Source organism: Rhinopithecus bieti, unplaced genomic scaffold (genome assembly GCF_001698545.2).
Source record: "Rhinopithecus bieti isolate Rb0 unplaced genomic scaffold, ASM169854v2 scaffold_5022, whole genome shotgun sequence".
In the NCBI taxonomy this organism is placed as follows: Eukaryota; Metazoa; Chordata; class Mammalia; order Primates; family Cercopithecidae; genus Rhinopithecus; species Rhinopithecus bieti.
The window spans coordinates 154,581-177,565 of record NW_016804965.1 but is presented as its reverse complement, the minus strand read 5'-3'; the positions used below and the strand labels follow the sequence as shown (position 1 = coordinate 177,565).

The 22,985-nt window shown below is 41.3% G+C and overlaps 1 protein-coding gene across 3 annotated transcripts in view; it reads left to right on the top strand.

Annotated features, from left to right (window-relative positions):
• Nucleotides 1-22,985, top strand: part of TRIM55 (tripartite motif containing 55) — a 49,238-nt gene that overhangs the window by 12,141 nt on the left and 14,112 nt on the right. The window contains exons 5-10 of one of the 3 annotated variants that reach the window (XM_017870780.1): nt 11,968-12,201; nt 12,533-12,555; nt 12,658-12,782; nt 15,006-15,253; nt 16,729-17,016; nt 18,300-18,387. In XM_017870780.1, the coding sequence (XP_017726269.1) occupies nt 11,968-12,201; nt 12,533-12,555; nt 12,658-12,782; nt 15,006-15,253; nt 16,729-17,016; nt 18,300-18,387 (1,006 nt within the window). The remainder of the gene's footprint in view (nt 1-11,967; nt 12,202-12,532; nt 12,556-12,657; nt 12,783-15,005; nt 15,254-16,728; nt 17,017-18,299; nt 18,388-22,985) is intronic. The other 2 variants (XM_017870779.1, XM_017870781.1) reach the window with 2 other exon arrangements.

Sequence of the window (22,985 nt, the reverse complement as noted above, 5' to 3'; positions counted from 1 at the left end):
AAGCCTTATGTTTTGGGGTTTTGTTTGTTTTTTGGGATGGAGTCTCACACTGTCACCCAGGCTGGAGTGCAATGACGTGATCTCGGCTCACTGCTACCTCTGCCTCCCGGGTTCAAGCAATTTTCCTGCCTCAGCTCCCTGAGTAGCTGGGATTACAGGCTCCCACCACCATGCCCAGCTAATTTTTTGTATTTTTAGTAGAGGCGGGGTTTCATTCTGTTGGCCAGGCTGGTCTCAAACTCCTGACCTCCTGATCTGCCCGCCTCGGCCTCCCAAAGTGCTGGGATCACAGGCATGAGCCACCAGCATTATGTTTTTAAGATCCATTTGTGTTGCTACAAGGAGGTTCCGTTCCTCAGTTTTCTCCTCTGTAAAAATGGGGCAATCATGGTACCTACCTTATAGAGTTGCTATGAATAATTAAATAAGCAGAAGCAAAATGCTTAGCACAGTGCCTGGCGTGTGGTGAGTGTCCAATAAATACTATTCTTATTATTTTGTCATGAGGAAGGCAAATTCTATTGAAAGCTAAAGGTCATTTTCTAAATGAGGGCTTTAGAACATTAGCTATACTTATCTCATTTTAAATTTGCACATTATTAAAATCAATCTCGTTTCTTCTCCACACTCATATTCCTGAAAAGATCCATGATCAGTCTGGGATCCATTTATAGGAGGAAAGTTTTCTCTTGGTGAAGAGCCAAAAGAGATTCGGAAACAGACAGTACAAACTTTTTTCTTTGCACTTATTTACAATAAAGGCAAAATACAATTCAGTTATAATATCGTGAATCAGCACTCCAGGTAGTACCAACGTGAGTCTTGAGTTTATAAATAGGGGCATGTTGCTTGTGGGTGAGCGAGGTGATCTCAAGGCTTTATTGGAGATGTCTGTTGGAAGGAACAGGCTTTCTGTCTGGGATGGAGAAGCTGGAGGACGCACAGGAGAAGAGCCCTGGAGGAGTCCATCTGGGCCTTGAACAATTTGATTCTTGAGCAAATGCAAATGATTGGGGCTCCCTTTAGCCAGCATCAGAGGACACCGAGTGGGCCATAGAGATTTGACAACAGATTTTCTTCATAGAAGCCAGTCAGGGGTGCGGTAGGAAGTGCTGTTTTTATTCACCGAAATGACAAGAAGGAACAGGTTTGAAGTTAAATCAGCAGTAGGGATTAGTGCAGATGTCAGGAAGAATGCCTGGCAGGGAAGGGCAGGATCATTACCCCCATTCTTATTGGCAATACCATTCATTGAACATGACACACTTTTCTAATAAGCATTTTCACAGGTGGCTAGGGGAGGGTATGTAATCACTCTCTGCAGGACTTTACGATGAAGCTGCAAATTGTCAGGAGTCTTAAAAGTCCATCTTTTTATCTGCTTATTTCATTTCTTTCATTTATTTCATACCTGTTTTTATAAGATGAAAAAACATAGCAAGTATACAGTCTTATTTGTTGTTTAGGATGTATATTCATATATAACAGTATAGAAAGTATAGTCATGCACCATGTAATATTTTGGTCAGTGATGAACTGCATATATGATGGAGGTCTCGTAAGATTATAATATCATATTTTATCATATTTTTACTGTACCTTTATATGTTTAGATATGCTTAGATGCACAAATACCATGTATTACATTTGCCCATGGTATTCAGTACTGTAACATGCTGTACAGGTTTGTGGCCTAGGAGCAATAGATCGTGCCATACAACCTAAGTGGGCAGTAGGCTCTGCCATGTGAGTTTGTGTAAGTACATTCTGTAATGCTCACACAATGTAACTGCCTAAGGATGCACTTCTCAGAACATACCCCATAGTTAAGCAACACGTGACTGTGGATATTTACATATAACTTCTATACATTCATGTGGAGAAATCAGGAATGAAAAACATCAAAAGCTTAAGGCCTGTGAATAGTGGGACTGTTAATAGTGCCTCCCTTTTATATTCCTGTATTCACATTTTTATAAAGTGAGTCTGACATTTTTACTAATCAGCAAAATAAAGAATGAGTGAATATGACTCACATGAGCATAGTTCTTTCAGATCAGTTAAGGTGGCTCGTCTGGAGATGTAGAGATTGTCTCAAAGCCCCATGGAGGTCTCTGACTTTATGATTCCCACTTGACACATTAGCCTTCATTTGAAGTGTCCCTGAGGACAGGGACGCTTCCAGATGGCCACCCTACGCATCTGTCATTGCTGGGGTGATCTCCCAGAGCTGGTTCCATATCAGTGGGCAAAGCCCAGAGGCTCAGCTTCTTGCCAGCCTGCAAGGCAGGACAACATGGAGCAAACCAGGTCCTCGGCTTGCAATGAAATGGTCCTAGCTTGAGAGCCGGGTGGATTCTCTACCGGGGTCAGGGCCACAGAGCTCTTGTGTCTCCTGTTCTGCCCGGAGTTCATTTCCTTTTCTGGCTTTACTCACCACCTGCCCAGAAACATTTTCTGAGAAGCTATGAGTAGTTCCTGGCCAGGGGGTGGGGAGCTGTTGTTAAAGAATTCTGTTTTCTGATTGGTGAAGATCTCTTTAGGGATGGAAATGAAGTAGTCCCTGGGGTGGGTATTATCCTTTCATAATTACACAGCCTCTCCCCGCCTGGGGCCCTGACACCTGCCCCAGAGCCCTTTGGTGGCAGTGCCTTCCTTGCCCATGTCTAATGTTGTCCTAATCATGTAATATTGCACAGGACTGGGCTGGGGAGGCACCTGTCCCAGGACCCGCCCTGGAGCCATGCTGAGCTTAGAGTAAATTACATTGTGGACTCCTTGTTATCATTTAAGAATAATGTCTGCAGTTAACATGAATTTACAGTGATAATGAAGAAGGATTTGAGAATGACTATAGTTGCAAAAGGGCGGTCTGAAAGGGGGAGCGGCATTTTCCTTCCGTGCTGTGGGCTGACGGTGAGTGAAGGAGCCATGAGTCTTTTTACTTCTGCTTCTTGAGAGTGGCTTGGCCTAAGACGGTCCCTGAACTCTGGACTGCAGGTTAATGGAGGGCTTCTGGGCTGTTCTATGAGCCCAGCATGATGTGAATATTCACTTGCCTTTCTAGGCCTGGAGATGTTCTGGACAGGAAGGAACTGGATGGGGGGCTGCCTACAGGCAGTGGAAATGTCCATGGGGAGCTCTCTGCTTCCAGGAAAACATGCTTGACTTTCACTCCTCATCCCTAGAGAACATAATCTACCTCTTGTAAACTTTACCAATGGCACTTATCCTATGTCACTGGATACTTAAGGGCACAGGCTGTTAATACTAGCCCTCCCAAAGGCAGGCTGGCAGGCCTAGAAACATCCCTGTTTTGTATGGCCTGTCTAGGGAAAATTGTTCCAAGTTGAATAATAAATATTTGATATTGAGCATTTTCAATCTCTGAAAAAGGACAACTTGAATAAAACCCTCCAATGATTGTGCAGTGAGAACAAATTCATTGTGTTTCCAAAGCAGTGATTTTACCCCAAATGACCTTTTCTCATCTCTGAGACATTGTCCATGCCTTTACAAATATGAAGTATGAATGTAATTAAAATTGTTAAAATAGCTTGCCAGAATTGTAAAGTCAATATAGCATATGTTTAAAAGAACAGATTTCAGAGTTTGAGTTTTAGCCCTGTTGCTTAATTACATGACATTGGGCACGTTACTTAAGCTTCCTGCCCCTCGGTTTCCTCAGTGTTACAGTAGGAATGATAATATCTTCTTCACAGCATTGTCATGATGACGAAGTTGAAATAAGAGGTACATGCCAGGGGCTTGGTAAATGTCACCTAACAGCCTCAGAGTTAGCTTGGAAGCATACACTTATTCTGATGATGTGACCCAATTGGAACCTCTGACGATTCTGGAGCATGTTTTAAATGGTGTCGGAAGACTGTCAGGTCCTAATTAACTGTGATGGCAGGACTGAGCAACTTCCTCTAGAGGGAAATGTTGAGAATGAATGGAGCTAGACATTCTGTATCATTCTGTATCAAAGAGGCTTTGTGGCAACAGGAAATACTGGCAACCAAGGGAGACTGAGCCTCTTCTGGGAAACGTGGTGACTACCCACAGCAGACCAGAGTGAGATAAACATCTGCTCAGCCTGACAAGTGGCTTTCGCTTAACCATGGGGCTCCACTCAGAACAGGCCCACCTGGCCCTCAGCCCTCATAATGTCTACTCAAGAAGATTCTAAATGATCTGGCCTAGCCCAGAAAAAACCAAATGCCAAGAACCCCAAGATTAAGTGTTAGAAATCCCTCAAATTATGGCATAATTATCCTTTGAACATGGAGTGGCAACATAAAGTAGTAGAAAAGAGCCTGAGTTTGGAAGACCCGAGACCCCAGCCACTGAATGGAGTTGTTTGCTGAGCACTACACAAATGGGCCGGCTGATGGAGAGCCGAATCCCAGTCTGGGTGCCCAGAAGATAGTGTCTCTCTAGTTTATCTGTCCTCTTTCTAGGGACATCCTAGTCTGTACTCATGGGACTTCTCCAAGTGCTTGTAACTGGAGCTTTATAAATGAAAGGCTGGATTTGATTTTCTTGAAAGGAACTTCTTACTTTAGTATAGTTCTTTTTTCAGTATTATTAATCTACAGGCTGCTTTTCTTTTTCTTTTTTGGAGGATTAGTGGGAGGAAATCCTGTTTGCTTAATGAAGGGAATTTTGAAGTTCCTTATTTCAAATGAAGGTATAGCTCTGAACAAGTACGTCTCAATGAATGTTGGAGGAATGTGGTGGAGATACAAATGGGCCTAATCAAGCCAGTTGCTCAGTGACAAGTGGTGGGGCTAAGAGCTTATCTTCAGCTCTATTTTGGTCACAGAGCTGTATTCCTTACATGGTAAGAGCAGTGGTCGTTGTTGCCTTAGGATTTTTCCTATTGTGGCCGTGACACATGCACAAGCTAGTGCTGAGCTTTCGGGGCTAGGACTTGTAATGTATGTCTTAATGCTGTCAATGACACAAGACTTGCCAGGAACAGAGGGAGGCATGTCATAGCCTAGTGACTGTCTGAAATGTCTTCACATTTACCTGAAATTAGAGAGTCTTGGAGCTGTGGAGTCAGAAGGGACCTTAGCAATTATACAATTCAATCGTTCACTGTAGAAATACAAACACGCTAATGACTGTCCTGAGGGTCAATGGTTTCCCAAAGATTGCATAGCCATATTTTACTGGATTTTTTGTTTTTTGGTCTTTTTTTTTTTTTAACATTGAATGAAGCAGAAGCATGGAATATCCACTTAAATACCTATTTCTTTGGAACAGAACAAAATTGAAGCTTTTGCATGAGGGCTGAATGTTTCTAGACGCAAGTCATCTTTCTTTCTTTCTCTTTCTTTCTTTCTTTCTTTCTTTCTTTCTTTCTTTCTTTCTTTTTCTCAATCTATACTTCTCAAGTGTGCATGCGTGCCATATTTCTGTACACATAATGCTGGGAACTAGTGATGAGCTAAACATAAAAGGTCCTGTTCACAGGCAGTTTTTATTCTAACAGAGGAGTTAGGCAATAATCAAATGAATAACAAGATCATTTTAGAGAGTGATAATTACCTGAGAGAAAAGCAAACCAATAAAAATCTAGCCATTTAAAACAGTGGTAAGATAGTGTTATGCTTGGAAGGCTATCTTCTCTTCTAATGTAAGGTCATCTATTGTTGATTTTTTTTCCATGAAAGGTTCTCTTTGCAGTTGCATATTCTGTTTTTCTTATTACTACTAAAATATAAAGGTGACTAGAAATTGCAGTCTGCCAATGTTAACATTTCCATGATGGCAACAGTTAAACAATGGCTTTAGATCAATGTTACATGTTACCTACTCACTTCTAAGGAAACAAGCCAATGACCATTTGATTTTTTTTCTTTACATCCAGAAATGTTGGCATTGGTTAGGAACAAATATCCCACCCATCATCATCTTACCATTTCAATATAGGAAAGATAATCTTCACTTTGTAAAATCATCCCCTTTTGGTATATTGCATCCACACTGCGTTTTCCCTAGAAATGGGATGAATTTTATTTTCGTTAAAATATTATAGACAACTTTAAATTCATTCCCCCAAGAAGCCAAGAAATATAACTGTCCCAGCAGACCCAGGAGGAAGGCTGTGCAATAGCCAGAGGCTTTGCATCAGAGTATGCCTGGAGGCCAATACCTACTGCATTTATGGCAGAGTTATACTTCACTTGCTAAGCACACTTACACAGGGGCACACACACAGAGGATGTAGGAACCACAGACATCAAAAGGGAGAAAATGGAGACTATTTGAAAAGATAAACTCGAAAGCTCAAAAAGTGTATATCTTGATTGAATTACTGTCCAGAGAAGAGGGGAGGTATATGGTTCCGAATTGGTCTTAAAGATGCATACCTTTTTACTCAAGTAAATGAAAGAAGCATGCTAAAAGCAAGGAGCCTTCTTGGAAATGAGGAAGTGTTTGTGGAGAAGAGACAAATATGGTTACTTTCATGCTTTTGTAGGTAACAGCAATCCTTTAAAGTATGCTGTCTGCAGACATTTTCACAATGCAAAAGTCCACATTTTTTCCTATTCCATTTTTCAGGCTGCTAGAAAGTTACCGCTGAAAGTGTTGCAGATTCACATTAACAAAGGCACAGTAGGGACTGAAATTCACAGTCATCACTGTCAGTAGCTAGGTGGCCTCTGAGAACGTTTTTTTTTTTCATGGCACATATCTGTTCCCTCGTCAGCTTAGAGGGCAAATTGATAACCTGAGGTGTTTATTGTTCCCTGACTTTCACAGCACTTTGATGTTAGGGGGCACCTAAGTTAGTCTCTCGTGTGTGGGTTCTACCTCAAAGAGTGTGAAAACATAGGAGACTTCATTTCATGGAGTATTTCACATTTGAATATGACGTTAGGTTAACCTGAACATTTTGAGTTAATTTCTAAAAGTCTGTAAGTTCCAATTTCATAATTCCAAGGAAGAGGCATGTATTTTTGCCGTTTCAGAAACAGATTTATCTAACTCTTACCCTTTTTTGCATAGAATTATATTAAAAGCTAATTAAACAAGAGAAAAATGTTTTTTCCATTAGGAATTAGAAAATATAATTTTGTATTTATCATTTATGATACATGGTTTTCTTTATTATTCTCCACAACATTGAAAAATGATGGCAGGTTAATAGATCATACAATACCAGGTACAAAGTGAGTAGCTGGTGAATTTTGTTGAAAGAATGAACTAGTGAATATAATTCTGAAACAATTTAAGATGCCTTGCCTTTAAAAAACCTACCTTAAGCATAGTGAATTTGCTTTTTTGGTTTTTCTTTTTTGGAGGTGGAGTCTCGCTCAGTCGCCCAAGCTGGAGCGCAATGGCGCGATCTCAGCTCACTGCAGCCTCCACCTCTCAGGTTCAAGAGATTCTCCTACCTCAGCCCCCAAGTGGCTGGAATTACAGGCACGTACCACCACACCCAGCTAATTTCTTGTATTTTAGTAGGGATGGGGTTTCACTGTATTGCCCAGGCTGGTCTTGAACTCCCTAGCTCAGGCAATCTGCCTGCCTCAGCCTCCCAAAGTGCTAGGATTACGGGCGTGAGCCACTGTGCCCAGCCAGTAAATTTGTTAAAAGGCATATATTTCATTTACAAGCACTTCATATAATTTTTTAAAGTTACTTAAAATATGGGCCCAGCTGGGTGTGGTGAGAGTAGCAATGACCCAGGAGCTCAAAGACCTTGACTCTAGGCCAGGCACCAATAATAAATAATCGGATGGCCTTGAGAAAGTGACATCTCTGCTGGGTTTCAGTTTCCACATGAGTGACATGATTGATTTGGAGCAGGTTACTTCTAATATTCCATGCAGCTTCAAAATTCCACAACTACATAATTCAGATTAAGGAATTTGGACCTAAATTTAATAGACATTGATCCAGTACCAATATATGCCAAGTAATATTATAAGCACTTTACAAAGTATTTAATGATATAATAATTTTAATTGAAACATAGACCGCATATGGGGTAGTATTTCCTGCACTATAAAGTATAAACAAATGATAATAATTGTACTAACATTCAATATAAATTATTTAAAAAACAGAATAGAAATAAAATAATGCTTGGAATTGGAAGAAATATAGGAATGAAATTAGTTATTCCTTTTTTTTCCAAAAGATAGCTGAGTAATTTAATATCAGATAAAGTAATATCAGAGCAAAGAAATTACCAGCAATAAAGAGAGGCATTACATAATGATAGAAATGTCAGTTGAACAAGCTATAGCAGTATTAAATGTGAGTTCATTTAATAACATAACTTATTTTTTAATTTTTAAAAATTTTATAGATTCAGGTGGTATGTGCAGGTTTGTTACATGGATATATCGTAGTGGTGGGGTTTAGGCTTCCATTGTACCAGTCACTCAATTAGTGAACACTGTGCTCAATAGGTAATTTTTCAGCCCTTACCTCCTGTCATCCTCTCTGCTTTAGGAGTCACCAGTGTCTGTTATTTCCCTCTATACATTCATATGTACCCACTGTTTAGTCCCCACTTATAAGTGAGAACATGCAGTATTTGATTTTCTGTTTCTGAGGTATTTCACATAGGGAAATGACCTTCAGCTCCATCCATGTTGCTGCAAAAAACTTTAAATTGGCAAAAAAAATTATATGGTCAAAATAAGTGATTTAATCTTTATTTGACTTGAGAGAGTACACTAGATTACACATGACTTCACATCCGTCTCATTATAAATGACTTGGCTGCCATAAACTTGAATGTTCTCACATATTAAATCACACAGGAGAAAACTTTTGTGAATCAAAGACCTTCTGCCTGTATTACATCTTGATATAATACTCATTATGTTATACATGTTTCAAGTGCACAACTCATTTGGGAGAAACAAGCTGGAAACCATTGTATGTTCACAGTAGAACTTCTAAATATCGGAGAGGCTTATTTCATGTATACAGTGGGCACATGGTTGCCTGAAGGTTGGAACAAAAGATAATACAGTGAAAGAGAGTTTGGAAAACTACTAATAGGTTTCAGTTTCTAGGCCTGGTTGAACAGTCCAACTCTCAAGCTAAAGGACTGGAAATGGATGGAAATTTGTCAAGCCAGGCAATTTCCACATCTTGACATGCTGCATGGACCATTGTTTCATTACTTTGACAACTGCCAGGACTTCAAGCATTTTCATCCCCTCCCCAACCTCCTTTACTCCTACTCCTCCTTAAGGTCAAGCTCAAGAACTAATTCCTCTGAAAAACTCCTCCTGAGTCAACATTTCTGGCTCCCCTAAAAGGTCTTCCATCTTCACAAAGGGTTGGACAAAGATTCCATAAATGCTTCTAAAACACCTGGTATAGATCTCTAAAATATTTACATTATTCAACCTAACATATCAAATCACATTATTGGTCTATAGTCTTTCTCAGTGAACTGTGAGCTCCTTGAGAATAAGAGTGATGCTTAACTCTTTTTTGGATCCCCAGCATCTTGCATGATACATGACACAAATGACATGCATTGTTTGTTAAATCCATGAATGTATGGGTGGATGACAGTGGTAAGTCATTTACTATTAAAATGGTTGGCACCACTGGATCTCCATGCATTATAATTTGGTTAGGAACTGTGATGAGAATTGACTGTGCTCCAAGAAAGGCCATGGAGTGAAGGATGTATTTCTTGCACATTTGCAGAGTATCTTCATAATCAACAATTTGGTTTAGGTCATTCTCCCCCACTCCACACTGAGAATAGTAGAGAAATTGAGAGAAAATGAAACACATTAAAAAAAAATCTATTCCGCCAGGTGCGGTGGCTCACACCTGAAATCCCAGCACTGTGGGAGGCCAAGGCGGGTAGATCATGAGGTCAGGAGTTTGAGACCAGCTTGGCCAACGTGGTGAAACCCCATCTCCACTAAAAATACAAAAATTAGCCTGGCAAGGTGGTATGTGCCTGTAATCCCAGCTACTCAGGAAGCTGAGGCAGGAGAATCACTTGAATCTGGGAGGCGGAGGTTACGGTGAGCCGAGATCCCACCATTGCACTCCAGCCTGGGTGACAGAGCGTGACTCCATCTCTAAAAAAAAAAAAATTAAAAAAAAAAAAACCCCACAAAATCTATTCAACAGATATTTTCTGAACAGTTACTATCCAAGGTGCTGTGTGTCCTAGGCAGACCCAGATTCTAACCTCAAGAAAAATATAGTTTAGATACTTAAGAAATTCACGTAAAGGAAGAAAGCAATACATGACATAAAAGACTTCAATGTTTACCAAAATGAAAGAATATGTAATAAAGGCTATAGAATGGTCAGAGATGTCAGAAATAAATTTGCTGGATTCCCAAGAAGCTCTCACTGTGCAGGAGAGCTAGGTTAGATCTTTATGGCTCACAACCTGCTCTCAGCTAGAAAGCTCCTGGATCCAGAGACAGTCAAGTCCAAGGAGATTGGCATACATGCACACCAAGCTTACCAGGGATTGAAAAACCAAAAGGCCAATGACTATGTGAACTGGATAATTAATCATGATTTAAAGATGGGCCCAGAGTAAAGGGATCTGGATGGTACTGGAGATACTTCAGTCACACAATACAAACGTGCAAGCCAGACTACCAACACAGCCTTTCTCTCCAAGAGCATAGACTGGATGCAATATTTCCCATTCTTAGACAGTATTGGATAAATAAGGATCTGGTAGATACAGATATATGCTATCAGTGGTAACTATTATGAGATTTCAGAAAGTTAAAAGGTTGCATTCAGCCATAAACATCAAGGGACACTTTATGGAAGAAGTGGTAGTCCGACAATGTCTTTGAGATTGCTTAGAGTTTGCAGTGGTGACTTGGGGAAGAACATTGCAGACAGAGGGGAAAGCATGAACAAAGAAAGTGAGTGGTTTATTTTTGCTGGAATTCAGGGTATACAATGGAAGATAGTAGAAAGTTATGAGAGAAATTGGAACCAGATCATGGAGGGGTCTTGAAAGCTAGTTATGAAGTTTAAATGTTATTCTTTTTGTAAAGGGGAGTCATCATAGCAAAAAGCATGATTAAGGCCGGGCGTGGCGGCTCACGCCTGTAATTCCAGCACTTTGGGAGGCTGAGGTGGGCAGATCACTTTTGGTCAGGAGTTCAAGACCAGCCTGGCCAACGTGGTGAAACCCCATCTCCACCAAAAATTCAAATATCACCTGGGCGTGGTGGCAGGTGCCTGTAATCCTAGCTACTCAGAAGACTGAGGCAGGAGAATTGCCTGAAACTGGGAGGTGGAGGTTGCAATGAGTCGAGATCGCACCACTGCACTCCAGCCTGGGCGACAGAGCTAGACTCTGGATCAAAAAGAAAGAAAGGAAAGAAAAAAAAAAAAAAAAAAAAAAAAAAAAAACATGATTAGAACTGTACTCTGAGAAAATTAACTTGGTTGCAGCGTGTGAGTTGGCTGGGAGGAGGGAATCCTAGCTGCAGAGGCCCTTGGGAAGCTACAAAATCTATATAGGAGTACTGAAACTAGGACAATATTGGTATAGGTGGAGCAGAAAGAGACTTGAAGGTACAAACCAGGAAGTATCATAGCATTTTCCTTGCACACACACACATGCACACACACTCCAAAGCCAAATATAACCTATAACCTATGTAACCCAAATATAATATAAAAGAAAATCATTCTTTATTTCTATGAAATGCTCCATTTATAAAGAACAGAAGATTGGAAAACCATTGATTCACGTAGCCAATTTAATTGATTTTTAGATAATCTAAATATCAAATTTGTTAAAAATGGAATTTCCAAAGCACCAACATAGTGGGTATCCATACCTAAATGGACAACTTCAGGGAAAAGAAAAAAATATCCTACATAAGTAAATGTTTTTCTTTCCCAACATGACTAGGTGATTTCTTCAAATTGACTTTCTTTTAAATAGTTTCTAACGTTAGCTAACCCAACTAATAGGAATGTTGCAGAAAACAGAAACAGGAGCTTTGTGAGAAGTTTGATTACCTGTACGGCATTTTGGAGGAGAGGAAGAATGAAATGACCCAAGTCATTACCCGAACCCAAGGGGAGAAACTGGAACACGTCCGTGCTCTGATCAAAAAGTATTCTGATCATTTGGAGAACGTCTCAAAGTTGGTTGAGTCAGGAATTCAGTTTATGGATGAGCCAGAAATGGCAGTGTTTCTGCAGGTAAGTCTCTTTTTGGTACCAAAGTAACAACCCAAAATGTGGGTGCTGGAAAATTAGTTATCACATTTTATTATTTTATGTACATTTCAGTTTTATTTTACCAGCTAAAATATAAACCCCATATACTTATATATTCATCTATCTAACAACTTAAAAACCATGTCTATGATACTGCTTAAATCTAAGAGGGTTCTGGTATAAGACAGCAGTTATTTGTGACATTTAGAAACTAAGCTATGAGATTCTCAGAGTCAACAAAGGAAATAATTGTCTTACCACTGTCTTTTATGGAAATAATTTAAGTAAGACTATCTTTTGTTTGCTTTCACAGAATGCCAAAACCTTGCTACACAAGTAAGAACTTTTTATTTTATGGAAAAATGCATATTTTCACCTTTACCCAAGGCTTTCCAGTTTTAAACAGTGACAGAAAGTGACAACTTGTCTTTGTTGCAGAATCTCCGAAGCATCAAAGGCATTTCAGATGGAGAAAGTAGAACATGGCTATGAGAACATGAACCACTTCACAGTCAACCTCAATAGGGAAGAAAAGATAATACGTGAAATTGACTTTTACAGAGGTTTGTTATTCTTTTGACCATTTGGCCAAAGCTGCAGGTGTGTGAAAGCTGCCGAAGAGTCGGGTGGGAGGAAAGCGGGGATTCAGAATCACCTCCAGAATCAGTCGACAACTTTACAAGGATCATATCCAATGTGAAGCTCTATTTCATTACAGGATCACATCGTTTGTTGACAGTGTTTATTTAGCTTTGCATATATGGTGCCTTTTTGTGTGTGTGTGTGGACTTTCACTCTGTCGCCCAGGCTGGAGTGCAATGGCACGATCTCGGCTCATTGCAACCCCCACCTCCCTGGTTCAAGTGATTCTCCTGCCTCAGCCTCCTGAGTAGTTGGGATTACAGGCACCAGCAACCACACCTGGCTACTTTTTGTATTACTAGAGAAATAGGGTTTCTCCATGTTGGCCAGGCTGATCTTGAACTTCTGACCTCAGGTGATCCACCTGCCTCAGCCTCCCAAAGTGCTGGGATTATAGGATGAGCCTCCGTGCCCGGCCTGGTGCCTATTTTAATGTCAGGTTGAGTATTTGACTCTGGATGAGCAAATGCTTCATAATTGATGATAATGATGATATCTCAACTTCAATCCTATGCACAGCGTTAGCCAAAATGATATTAAGTGTCAGCAGAAGCAAGGTTAAAGATGAGATAAAAACAATACATAAGAGGCATCTGGGATAGATATTGCAGCACATCAACCTAATCAAACTTCAGAGGATAAGAACAGTAACAACTCATAGAATAAGTCACGGCCAGGTGCGGTGGCTCACGCCTGTAATCCCAGCACTTTGGGAGGCCGAGGTCAGCGGATCACCTGAGGTCAGGAGTTTGAGAACAGCCTGGCCAACATGGCAAAACCCTGCCTCTACTAAAAATACAAAAATTAGCTGGGCATGACGGCCAGCGCCTGTAGTCTCAGCTACTCGGGAAGCTGAGGGGGGAGAATGGCTTGAACCTAGAAGGTAGTGGTTGCAGAGAGCCGAGATTGTGCCACTGCACTCCAGACTGGGCGACAGAGCAAGACTTAGTTTAAAAAAAAAAATAAATAAATAAATAAATAAATAAATAGAATAAGTCACAACCTGGCATAAACCTGGGTCTGTGTGATCAGTTATACTCCATGAGCTGTAACCACATTCCTACCTTTTGGCCCAGAAATCCCATTTCTGAAATTTTGTCCTGATTAAATAATTGAAAAGTGAAAAATAATCTTGGAGCTGACCAAAACTTTGATCACCTTGACTCATGCTAGTCCATCTAGATGTTCACACCCCTCAGCTAGACCACTAGTAATACTATGAGGCTGCACCAACATCCACAGACAAAATTTTAAAGGCAAATCTTCAGGACATATCTTTTTTAAAAATCGCTTAATATTGTCTGTCCTTAATGTCACCTGAGGGAATATTAAGATCAGTGGGTCAGGAAAAGAGTCACGGCGTTCCAGCACTTTGGGAGGCCAAGGCAAGTGGATCACTTGAGGCCAGGAGTTTAAGACCAGCCTGACCAACGTGGTGAAACCCCATCTCTACTAAAAATACAAAAATAATTAGCCAGGTGTGGTGGTGTACGCCTGTAATCCCAGCTACTCCAGAGGCTGAGGCAGGAGAATCACTTGAACCCAGGACGTGGAGGTTGCAGTGAGCCAAGATCGCACCACTGCACTCCAGCCTGGGCGACAGAGTGAGACTCTGTCTCAAAAAATAATAAATAAATAAATAAATAAATAAATAAATAAATAAAAGAGTCATGACATTAATTATGGCAAAAGTTAGTATTCACTGAACAACAGAGATAGACAGCTAAAATGACAAAAGGGTTTTGTATGTTTTCTAAGATAGGGAAGAGAGTTGCACTTCCATTTAATGTGACAGAGATAAATAAGTGGCAATCCCAGGCCTCTGGGAGCTTGTAGATGTGGCAGACTGTAATAAAAATGTGGACGGGCTCTGGAAGGTGAGGGGCATGATGCACAGCAGAGGTGAAGACTTTGTATTGGGGAGGAGAACAAGGAGGATGGGGATGGTTCCTTCACATTTGTCCAGTCCACATTCCACTAGAAGCCCAAAGTCCTGGCATGGCACACTTGGACCACTGTCAAATGTCTGTGGGAGAGAACTTCCCTAGCCTTGACCTTAACTGGGGCTATAAGCACTGGCCATTAACTATGTCCATGGCTGCAGGGACAGTTATAACAATTTACAAGATACCTTACCTTACCAGAAGATGAAGATGAAGAAGAAGAAGAAGGTGGAGAAGGAGAAAGAGAAGGAGTAGGAGAAGTGGGAGGAGAAGCAGTAGAAGTGGAAGAGGTAGAAATTGTTCAAGCAGAGTTTCCAGAAGATGAAAGCCCAGAAAAAGCTTCAGAGTTCTCTCAGGTGGAGCTGCAGGCTGCCCCTGGGGCACTTCCAGTTTCCTCTCCAGAGCCACCTCCAGCCCTGCCACCTGCTGCGGATGCCCCTGTGACACAGGTAACCCCCGCTGAGTCTCTTTCTGCAGGGCACATTGGTGTGTCTCCTTACTGAATAGCCTAAACAATTTACCCTACTCTGCCTTAAGAAAAAGATAACTATATGCCAGACATTTGTATGTGGTAGATAAAAGATTTCAGGACAGTCCCCATGTCGGGGAGAAAAGTCCTCTAGGTAATTCAACAGGTTCTTCGTTGTTATTGTTAGTTAACAAAACTTAATTTAATACAACTTTCCCACCAGTAATGCCCTCAGATCTAAGGCAATCTTTGTCTGAAAATCATGTGTGTGTATGTGTGTGTGTGTGTGTGTCCATGTCTGTGTGTCGTATTAATTCATTGAAAGCTGATATCATGGAAACTGGGTCTGCTCTTTGCTACTTAGTGAATGTAGATGTAGGGTATAGGATGAGAAATAAACAGCATATAGGGTAAGAAATAAAAGTGATTACACTTTCAGAACTTCGAGTTTTCTGTAGATAATTGAGGGGGTAAATAGAGAAACTACACTAATTTATGTTCCTATTACTTACCCTGAAATACAATTTATGTATTTTTCCTTCAGTGAGCAAACAATGAAGCCTGGTTTTCTATGGATTTGTCATTTGGTGAGATTGTATGTTGACAGAATTGTTTAAAACATATCTTAGGAAATAATCTCACCCCACATGCTGCATCTAATTGTTTGACCTCGTGTTTCTAATATGTCACTGTCCAGTTTTCAAGCCCTTGTGCAGACTCCATGACACTTCAGCAGACAGGATCACAACCTGTTGAGTTTGCAGGCAATGCAGACTCATCAGAGAGGAGTCCTGCTTCTACTACTGCTTTTGAAGTGGATTGAAACTCCAGAGGGGGATCTCAGAGATGGAATTGTATTTCCATGCTCTGTCTCCACAGGAAACCAGGCTAAAATGACACTTATAGTCTAGAATTTTTCAATTCTGAGCATTCCAGTTGTACTAAAATTGAAAAAGGTATAGTAACTAAGTGAGGGTTGGACTTGATCAATAAGATTAATTTTTGTTTTTTTATAATGAGGCTTTAGGGACTCACATATAATGCCAACAAATTATTCTAGTCAATAGTTTGACCCTTTTCCCATATCTGATATTTTATAAGCAACATTCACTGAGGTTTCTGCTTTCTGCCTGCCTGGGCTCCCAACGAGTGAAAGACAAGCTCAGAAAAGAAGAGGGCACACATCCAGATGCTGGACAGAGGGGCACTGTGGGCACCATTCTGCCCTTAGCGCTTCCGGAGGGTGGGATGAACTAAAATGGCCACCAAGGCACTGCATGCAGGGAGCGCGCAGTGTTCAAACCCAAAGGGAACTAAAATCGACTGCTTTTTCTTCTTCTTCTTCTTCTTCTTCTTCTTCTTCTTCTTCTTCTTCTTCTTCTTCTTCTTCTTCTTCTTCTTCTTCTTCTTCTTCTTTTTTTTTTTTTACTTTTGAATTTATCTGTTCTGATTAAGGGGGAGGTTGTGCCCACTGGCTCTGAGCAGACCACAAAGTCTGAAACTCCAGTCTCTGCAGCAGCGGAAACCGCGGATCCCTTGTTTTACCCTAGTTGGTATAAAGGCCAAACCCGGAAAGCCACCACCAACCCACCTTGCACCCCAGGGAGCGAAGGTCTGGGGCAAATAGGGCCTCCAGGTTCTGAGGATTCGAATGTGCAGAAGGCAGAAGTGGCAGCAGCCGCAACGAGTGAGAGGGCAGCTGTGAGTGGTAAGGAAACTAGTGCACCTGCAGCTACTTCTCAGGTTAGTGATGATGCACTTGTGTCTATGTTTTCCCGTGCCCCCTAGGGTCCCACTGAAACAGGCCACAGCAAGAAGAAAAAGGGCTTTCAAAGGGGCAGAGAGAAACCTCAGCCAGGGGAAAAGTACAGAAATGACTCATCCCCCAAATGTTGGCTTGTTTTGAGCTCTACATAAAAGAAAACATAAAACAAAACAAATTTGAGTTCACTCTGCTGGTGCGTGGTGACCTCACACCTGGCTTCCCAGGGGAGGGACGCAAGTAACCTGGCCCTTAGGCATGCTGCTGAGCGCTGCTTCATCTGCAGTGACTGGCTGTGTCCCTCCCTAGTCCTCCTTACCAATGGCCACTTGCCTTTGCTCAGCCTTCCCTGTGTCCTCCTTGGGCTTCCAAAGACTAATCCCCTGCTTTTGTGTCATTCCCAGCAACCCCCAAGGAGCACACTTGAATTGAGTTTTAAGTCTGTTCTGGAGAATAACCTCTGGTTCATGGATTCTTGGAGTGTGCTTGCTACAGCTAGACAGAGACAGTCTTGACTTGATTAAACCTGTGCTTCCTAAGCATGTGCTCCTGGAAATGGAAAAAGCACAGGTGCTCCTCCATAGAGATTTTTTTCAAGAGACTCTTTCTTTACATAATGAGTTTGAAGTCCATGCCTTCCCCCTAACACTTGGTTAGATGTTTGCATGTCTCGAAGAGTCCACAGAAGAACTCTTTTACAATTTCTTCACAAGGAAGAATGTTCATGGTGACTCCATACTCATGAGCATTCTTAAATGGTGTGTGAATGTTGCCCAGGCAAGAGGCTGCCAGAAAGCACTCTCCAGTTCCATGCTCCTGGGTCATCAGGTGATTGATTATGAACCACAAATAACATGTTCTCAAAAATCAGAAAATGACTTATTATTTTGTTTGTATCTGCTCAAGTAGACTTCAGTTCCAGGAGGTAATAATTTTGGAAAATTAAAAGTGACATGGTTTGGGGTTGGATGTTTATTTTCACAGATAAAAGTGACAAAAATAAATGTTTGGTGTGAAGAAATCTTTTGAGGTAGTTTTTAGGTAAAAGATGCAGTAGACTGATTATTTCTAGAAAATGTATGGCAATTCTTATTCATGGTGGTAGAAGCTGAGTGTGGAGGGGCTGTTTTCTGAAAACAGCAGTGCACTACCCCATGAAGAGCATGCAGTAGGGCTCAAACCAAAATGAAAAGTCCATTGAAATAATGTTGAAAATAATTATTTGTGATAATATCAGTGAAGCTTTCTTCTTGTTTTCTCACAGGAGTTAGTAATCTGCCTAGCGCTTTTGGCTTTTCTTATACTTCACTACATCTGGAGTCAGATTCAGTGCTTGATTTTTACTTTAATGGGTAGGAAATATTTTCTTTTCCCTTGACTAACATTTCACATAGTTTCTTCCATAATGTTCCTCTTCTGTAGGCCCAGAGATTAATTTCTCCCCAAATCTTGAGGCTCAGTCCTCCCAAAATAACATTGCTCTCAGATTATACTGGAGGTCTCAAGCTCCCACAATGCAACCGCCTCAAGACCTCTTCCTGAGGAGAATTGCTCCATTATCTATTCCTGCATGGAGGGGAACCTTGACCGAGAACAGTGACTCCATGGGCAATTATTCAGTAATCCAGCAGGAGCAAACCCTCCAGAATGGTCATTAGGGGAGACCAGTTTCAAATGTCCATAATGCCATGAGGACTTACTGCTCGTAGAGAAAGGAGCAGCAAAGGACTTCTGCAGGAAAATGCAGGTTTCCATAGATTAAGAAGAAGCATTTCATCTGCTTACACCAGAGGTGCTCAGGAGGTGGCCAAGTGACTCCTGGTGGGATGCTGTTCTAGGCAATTCCTATGCAGGTGAGCAGGTGGGTTCTCTTTGAATCCTCAGACTCTACAGAATTTCTACTGGGAGAGGAGGTCCCTGAGAGAAAGATGCCCTGAGTGAAGAAGTATTTGGGGAATTGCAACCACGTGAGACCTGAAAGAATTAACAGCCAGAGGATCAATGTGTACTTACCAGCCATCAGGAATTAGAACCAAAGAACTAAGCCATAAAGTCATCAAGCAGTCTGTGTATATTATTTTCTAGTCACCCTTCTCATAGCGAAGCCTTTGCTTGATTGCTGTTATGAGATTTGCTTGAGGACTGACATCCTAATCCTTTAATACCCTTTTGAAAGTTCTCAGTTTAATTAATAATATTTAAAGAGCCCAACTTCCATGTAGTTTTGTGTAAATGACTCTGCTAGGCCTGAGACCCAGCTCCCTGTGCCTGTAACTCACAGGCAGTTCAGGGTCAGTGGTGCTCAAAGGCCTTGGCTATTTCTGGCTTACTGACTTTTCCCTGGGTTGACACTGACTCTTCTGGAAGCTCCCATCATAGACTTTCTGCCTCATTAGCCATGTGCTTAGCAATGGCGGTGGTGTCTCCATTGGTCTCTGCCGTGTCTGCAAATGTGTGTGAGCAGGACCTGCCCGCAATGTCAGCTGGAAACCTGTGCACCCTAGAGTGTCCTGAGTGTCCTTACAGTCTGCTCAGCTGCCCAACTCCTCCAGACATTATCTTTGGTAAAGAGGAGTGGGAGGATGTATTGGCCATGGACTCAGGGGGGCAAATGGTGAGAGAGAAAACTCCATGCTTTATTGGAACCAGAACCTAATTGTGGATCTGAATAATTGTCTGAAGGGTTCTGTTTACATTCCAAGAATTCGGGTTTGGGGCTTTGTCACTACATATATGTCTTGTATTGCTTCTCTGAGGCTGCAGAGGGAGTGTCATGCTTCAAGGCTGCCATCCACTGAGCCCATGTCATGTATGCTGACATCCACATGCCTGCCTGGGGAGAGGAGGGTGGGTCAGGTGGAGCAGGTGCGGGGAGAGTGTTGACATCCAGTATTGTAAAGAACCTTGCTGTATAGTTCTTGGTGTTTGAGGAAGGGCCTTTCACATAGAGAAGGACACCTATTCATGATGGAGTACTACTCTTTGATCCCAGAAATGGGATATGGGCAGGTTGATAGAGACCTCGCTATAGCAGCAAATTCCCAGCCTCTGAGAATTTTTTGCAGGCCTGATTCAGCTTCACCACTTCAGAACCCAGTTTACCTGATTCATATTTGTCCAGTTCAAGGTTAGAGTGTTGGAATTTCACTTTTCATCACTAGGCTTACCTTGAACATTTAGGATGTGGTAAGAGTTCTCCTTGATTCAGTGGTGGTCTTACATCTCTTTACTAGGTGGTCCCATGTCAGAGTAATGTTGCCTTTAAAACTCAGAAGCATCTCAGGCTCACTTGCTGACGTGTAAACTATATTCAGCCCACAACAGCTGAACTGCAAACCTTTTAGAAGTAAATGCTCTCTTTCTTGGTGCTTTACTCATATCTATGTACACAGTGAAACATGCCCTTGATTTTACTGCCTGTGGTTTCTGGTGCTGAACAATTTCTACTTTATCATGTACCTTCTCTCTTCACCCAAGTACACAGGCAAAAAACCTTTCATGGCAAAAAACAAACATCAGCTTCCTCTACCAGTGATGGACAGGACCACTACTTCTTGTTAGATCAGAAGAGTGTTGTAGCTCCCCTTGGGCATTCTCTAAGAAAAAGCAAGGTTTGGATTCAGTCTTGTGGTGAATTTGAACTCATTAAAGCCCCAGTTTCCTCGGGCTTCTACAGGATGCACTTGGAACCTCTGCACACCCCAGTCCTCCCAGAAAACTGTGCAAAGCCCTCGCTCATGAACTGATCTTTAGCTGCAGAGTCATCCTCTCAGTTTCTGCCCTTCTCAGCCAGGCCTGCTGTATTCTCAGTCAATGCAAAGAGAGTTTGGTAGGAGTAACCTTTGATTTACTTCATATGTTAATTTTATAATTTATTTTGAAAGAATTACACCGTGCCCTAGTCAACCTCAGAAAACAAGGCATGAATACGGTGGGAGAAGGATGCTGTGAGACGGGTTGGCTGCCTTGGAACCAGTCTCTGTGAGACCTTTTCTCTTGGGCATGACTTCTTATGGCCATTGCTTTTCCAGTCTGCTTCCACCCCCCACCCACTCCCCATGGACAGTTGGGCATTTTATTGGGGCTATGTGTGGCAATTAAATTGTATAGAGGTGGGAGCAGCAGCAATGAAAGCCCCCTCCCAGTTCTCCTTCCTCCCTTTCCAGTGCAGCTTAGTGGCCTCACCTGGAAGAATTTGCCCAAACCATTTAATGGGAACTAAGCAGGGAACAGGTGTTTCCAGAGAAATGTGTCTTTATTTGGTGGATTAACTCAGCAGCTGCTCTGGCTGATACTTGAGCTGGACACAGCAGCTGCCTCAAGGTAAGAGGATCTCCCCACCATGCGCGCGCGCGCACACACACACACACACACACACACACACAGACACAAACACTCCAGCCAGAGCCAATTGCTTTGGAGATGGGGACTTTGAAATCTTTGCAATTTCTGCCTCTATATAGAACCACAGCTCAGTATTTCACCAGAACACAAAGTTGCTGTGATAAGAGGCCCTAAAAGCTTTACTATATCATAGCGATTTGTTGTTTCAAAAATATCCACTTTTCACATTCTATTCTTCAAGCCTGAAAAATAGACAAACAAATTGGGTAGAAATTTTGCCAAAGCTCAAGACTGTGGAAGGATCCAGAAGTTAGAAGAAAGGACTTCAGATCTGGTCCTGGAGCTGCTTCAGTGTCTGACTCTGGGCATTTAAGTTCTTTGAGCCTCAGTTTTCTCATCAGGAAAATAAAGAGACTACTCAATGAATAGATTCATTTATTTTCACATGGGGCAGTGTAAAATCTACTACTAGGAATTTTATAATTGGTTTCAGGTATTTTCATTGGGAGGGTTATGGACTTAGGCCTGACACAAGTCATTATGAGTGACAATAATTACAACAGATTCTCAGTGAGATAGAGAGTCCATTGCATTTCTCAAAGTACATTTCTTGACTTGAAGCTCTTACATAAATCCCAATTTCCCAAACCATTTTCCAGATTTCTCCCTAGGCACTCATTTAGCTGAGTGTTTACACAGCTGCTATTACCTCCTTCAGATTGCATGAACTCCCCATCCATGATGACTCTACTCTGAAGTCACCTAAAGGTACTTACAGACCTCACTGCTCAGTATAGCAAAGACAGGATGTACACAGCAGAGAAAGACACAGAACATTCAATGGATGAAGAAATGAAAGATGTAAAAAAAAAAAAAGAAATGAAAGATGTGATTTTTAAAATCAACTTTATTGAGATATACATACACTAAAATTTACCTTTTAAGTGTACAGTTCAGTGAGTTTGGACAAATATGTAGCATTGTATAGCTACCACCACAGTTAAGATGTAGAATATTTTCATCACCTCAGAAAGTTCCCTCATGTGTCTTTACCATTATATCTCTTCTCTGCATCCTTGCCTCTGGCAACCACCGATGCGTTTAATTGTCATTATAGTTCTGCCAGTTCCAAATGGTCCTGTGAATGAAAACATACAGTATTGTATGCTGTTATAACTGGCTTTTTTTTTTTTCACTTAGCATAATGCTTCTGAGATTTGTTTATTTTGTGGCATGTATAGTGTCTTAGTTCTTTTTATTCCCAAGTGGTATTCTATTGTGTGGGTATGTCACTAGTTACTTATCTATACATCACTTGATGGATGTTTGTGTTCTTAGCTGCTTTGACTATAATAAATTAAGCTGCTGTGAACACTCACATATAGGTCTTTGTGTGAATACATGTTTTCATTTCTGTTGAGTAAATGAAGGAGTGGAATTGCTGGATTGTATGGTAAATTTGTGGTTAACTTCATAAGAAACTGTCAAACTAGTTTCCGTAGTGGTTATTCAGTTTTTTCTGTTTCCACCAGCAAGGTAAGAGAGTTCTACCTACTCTACGTTCTACCAGTGCATGGTATTGTGTCAATCTTTCATATTTCAGCTA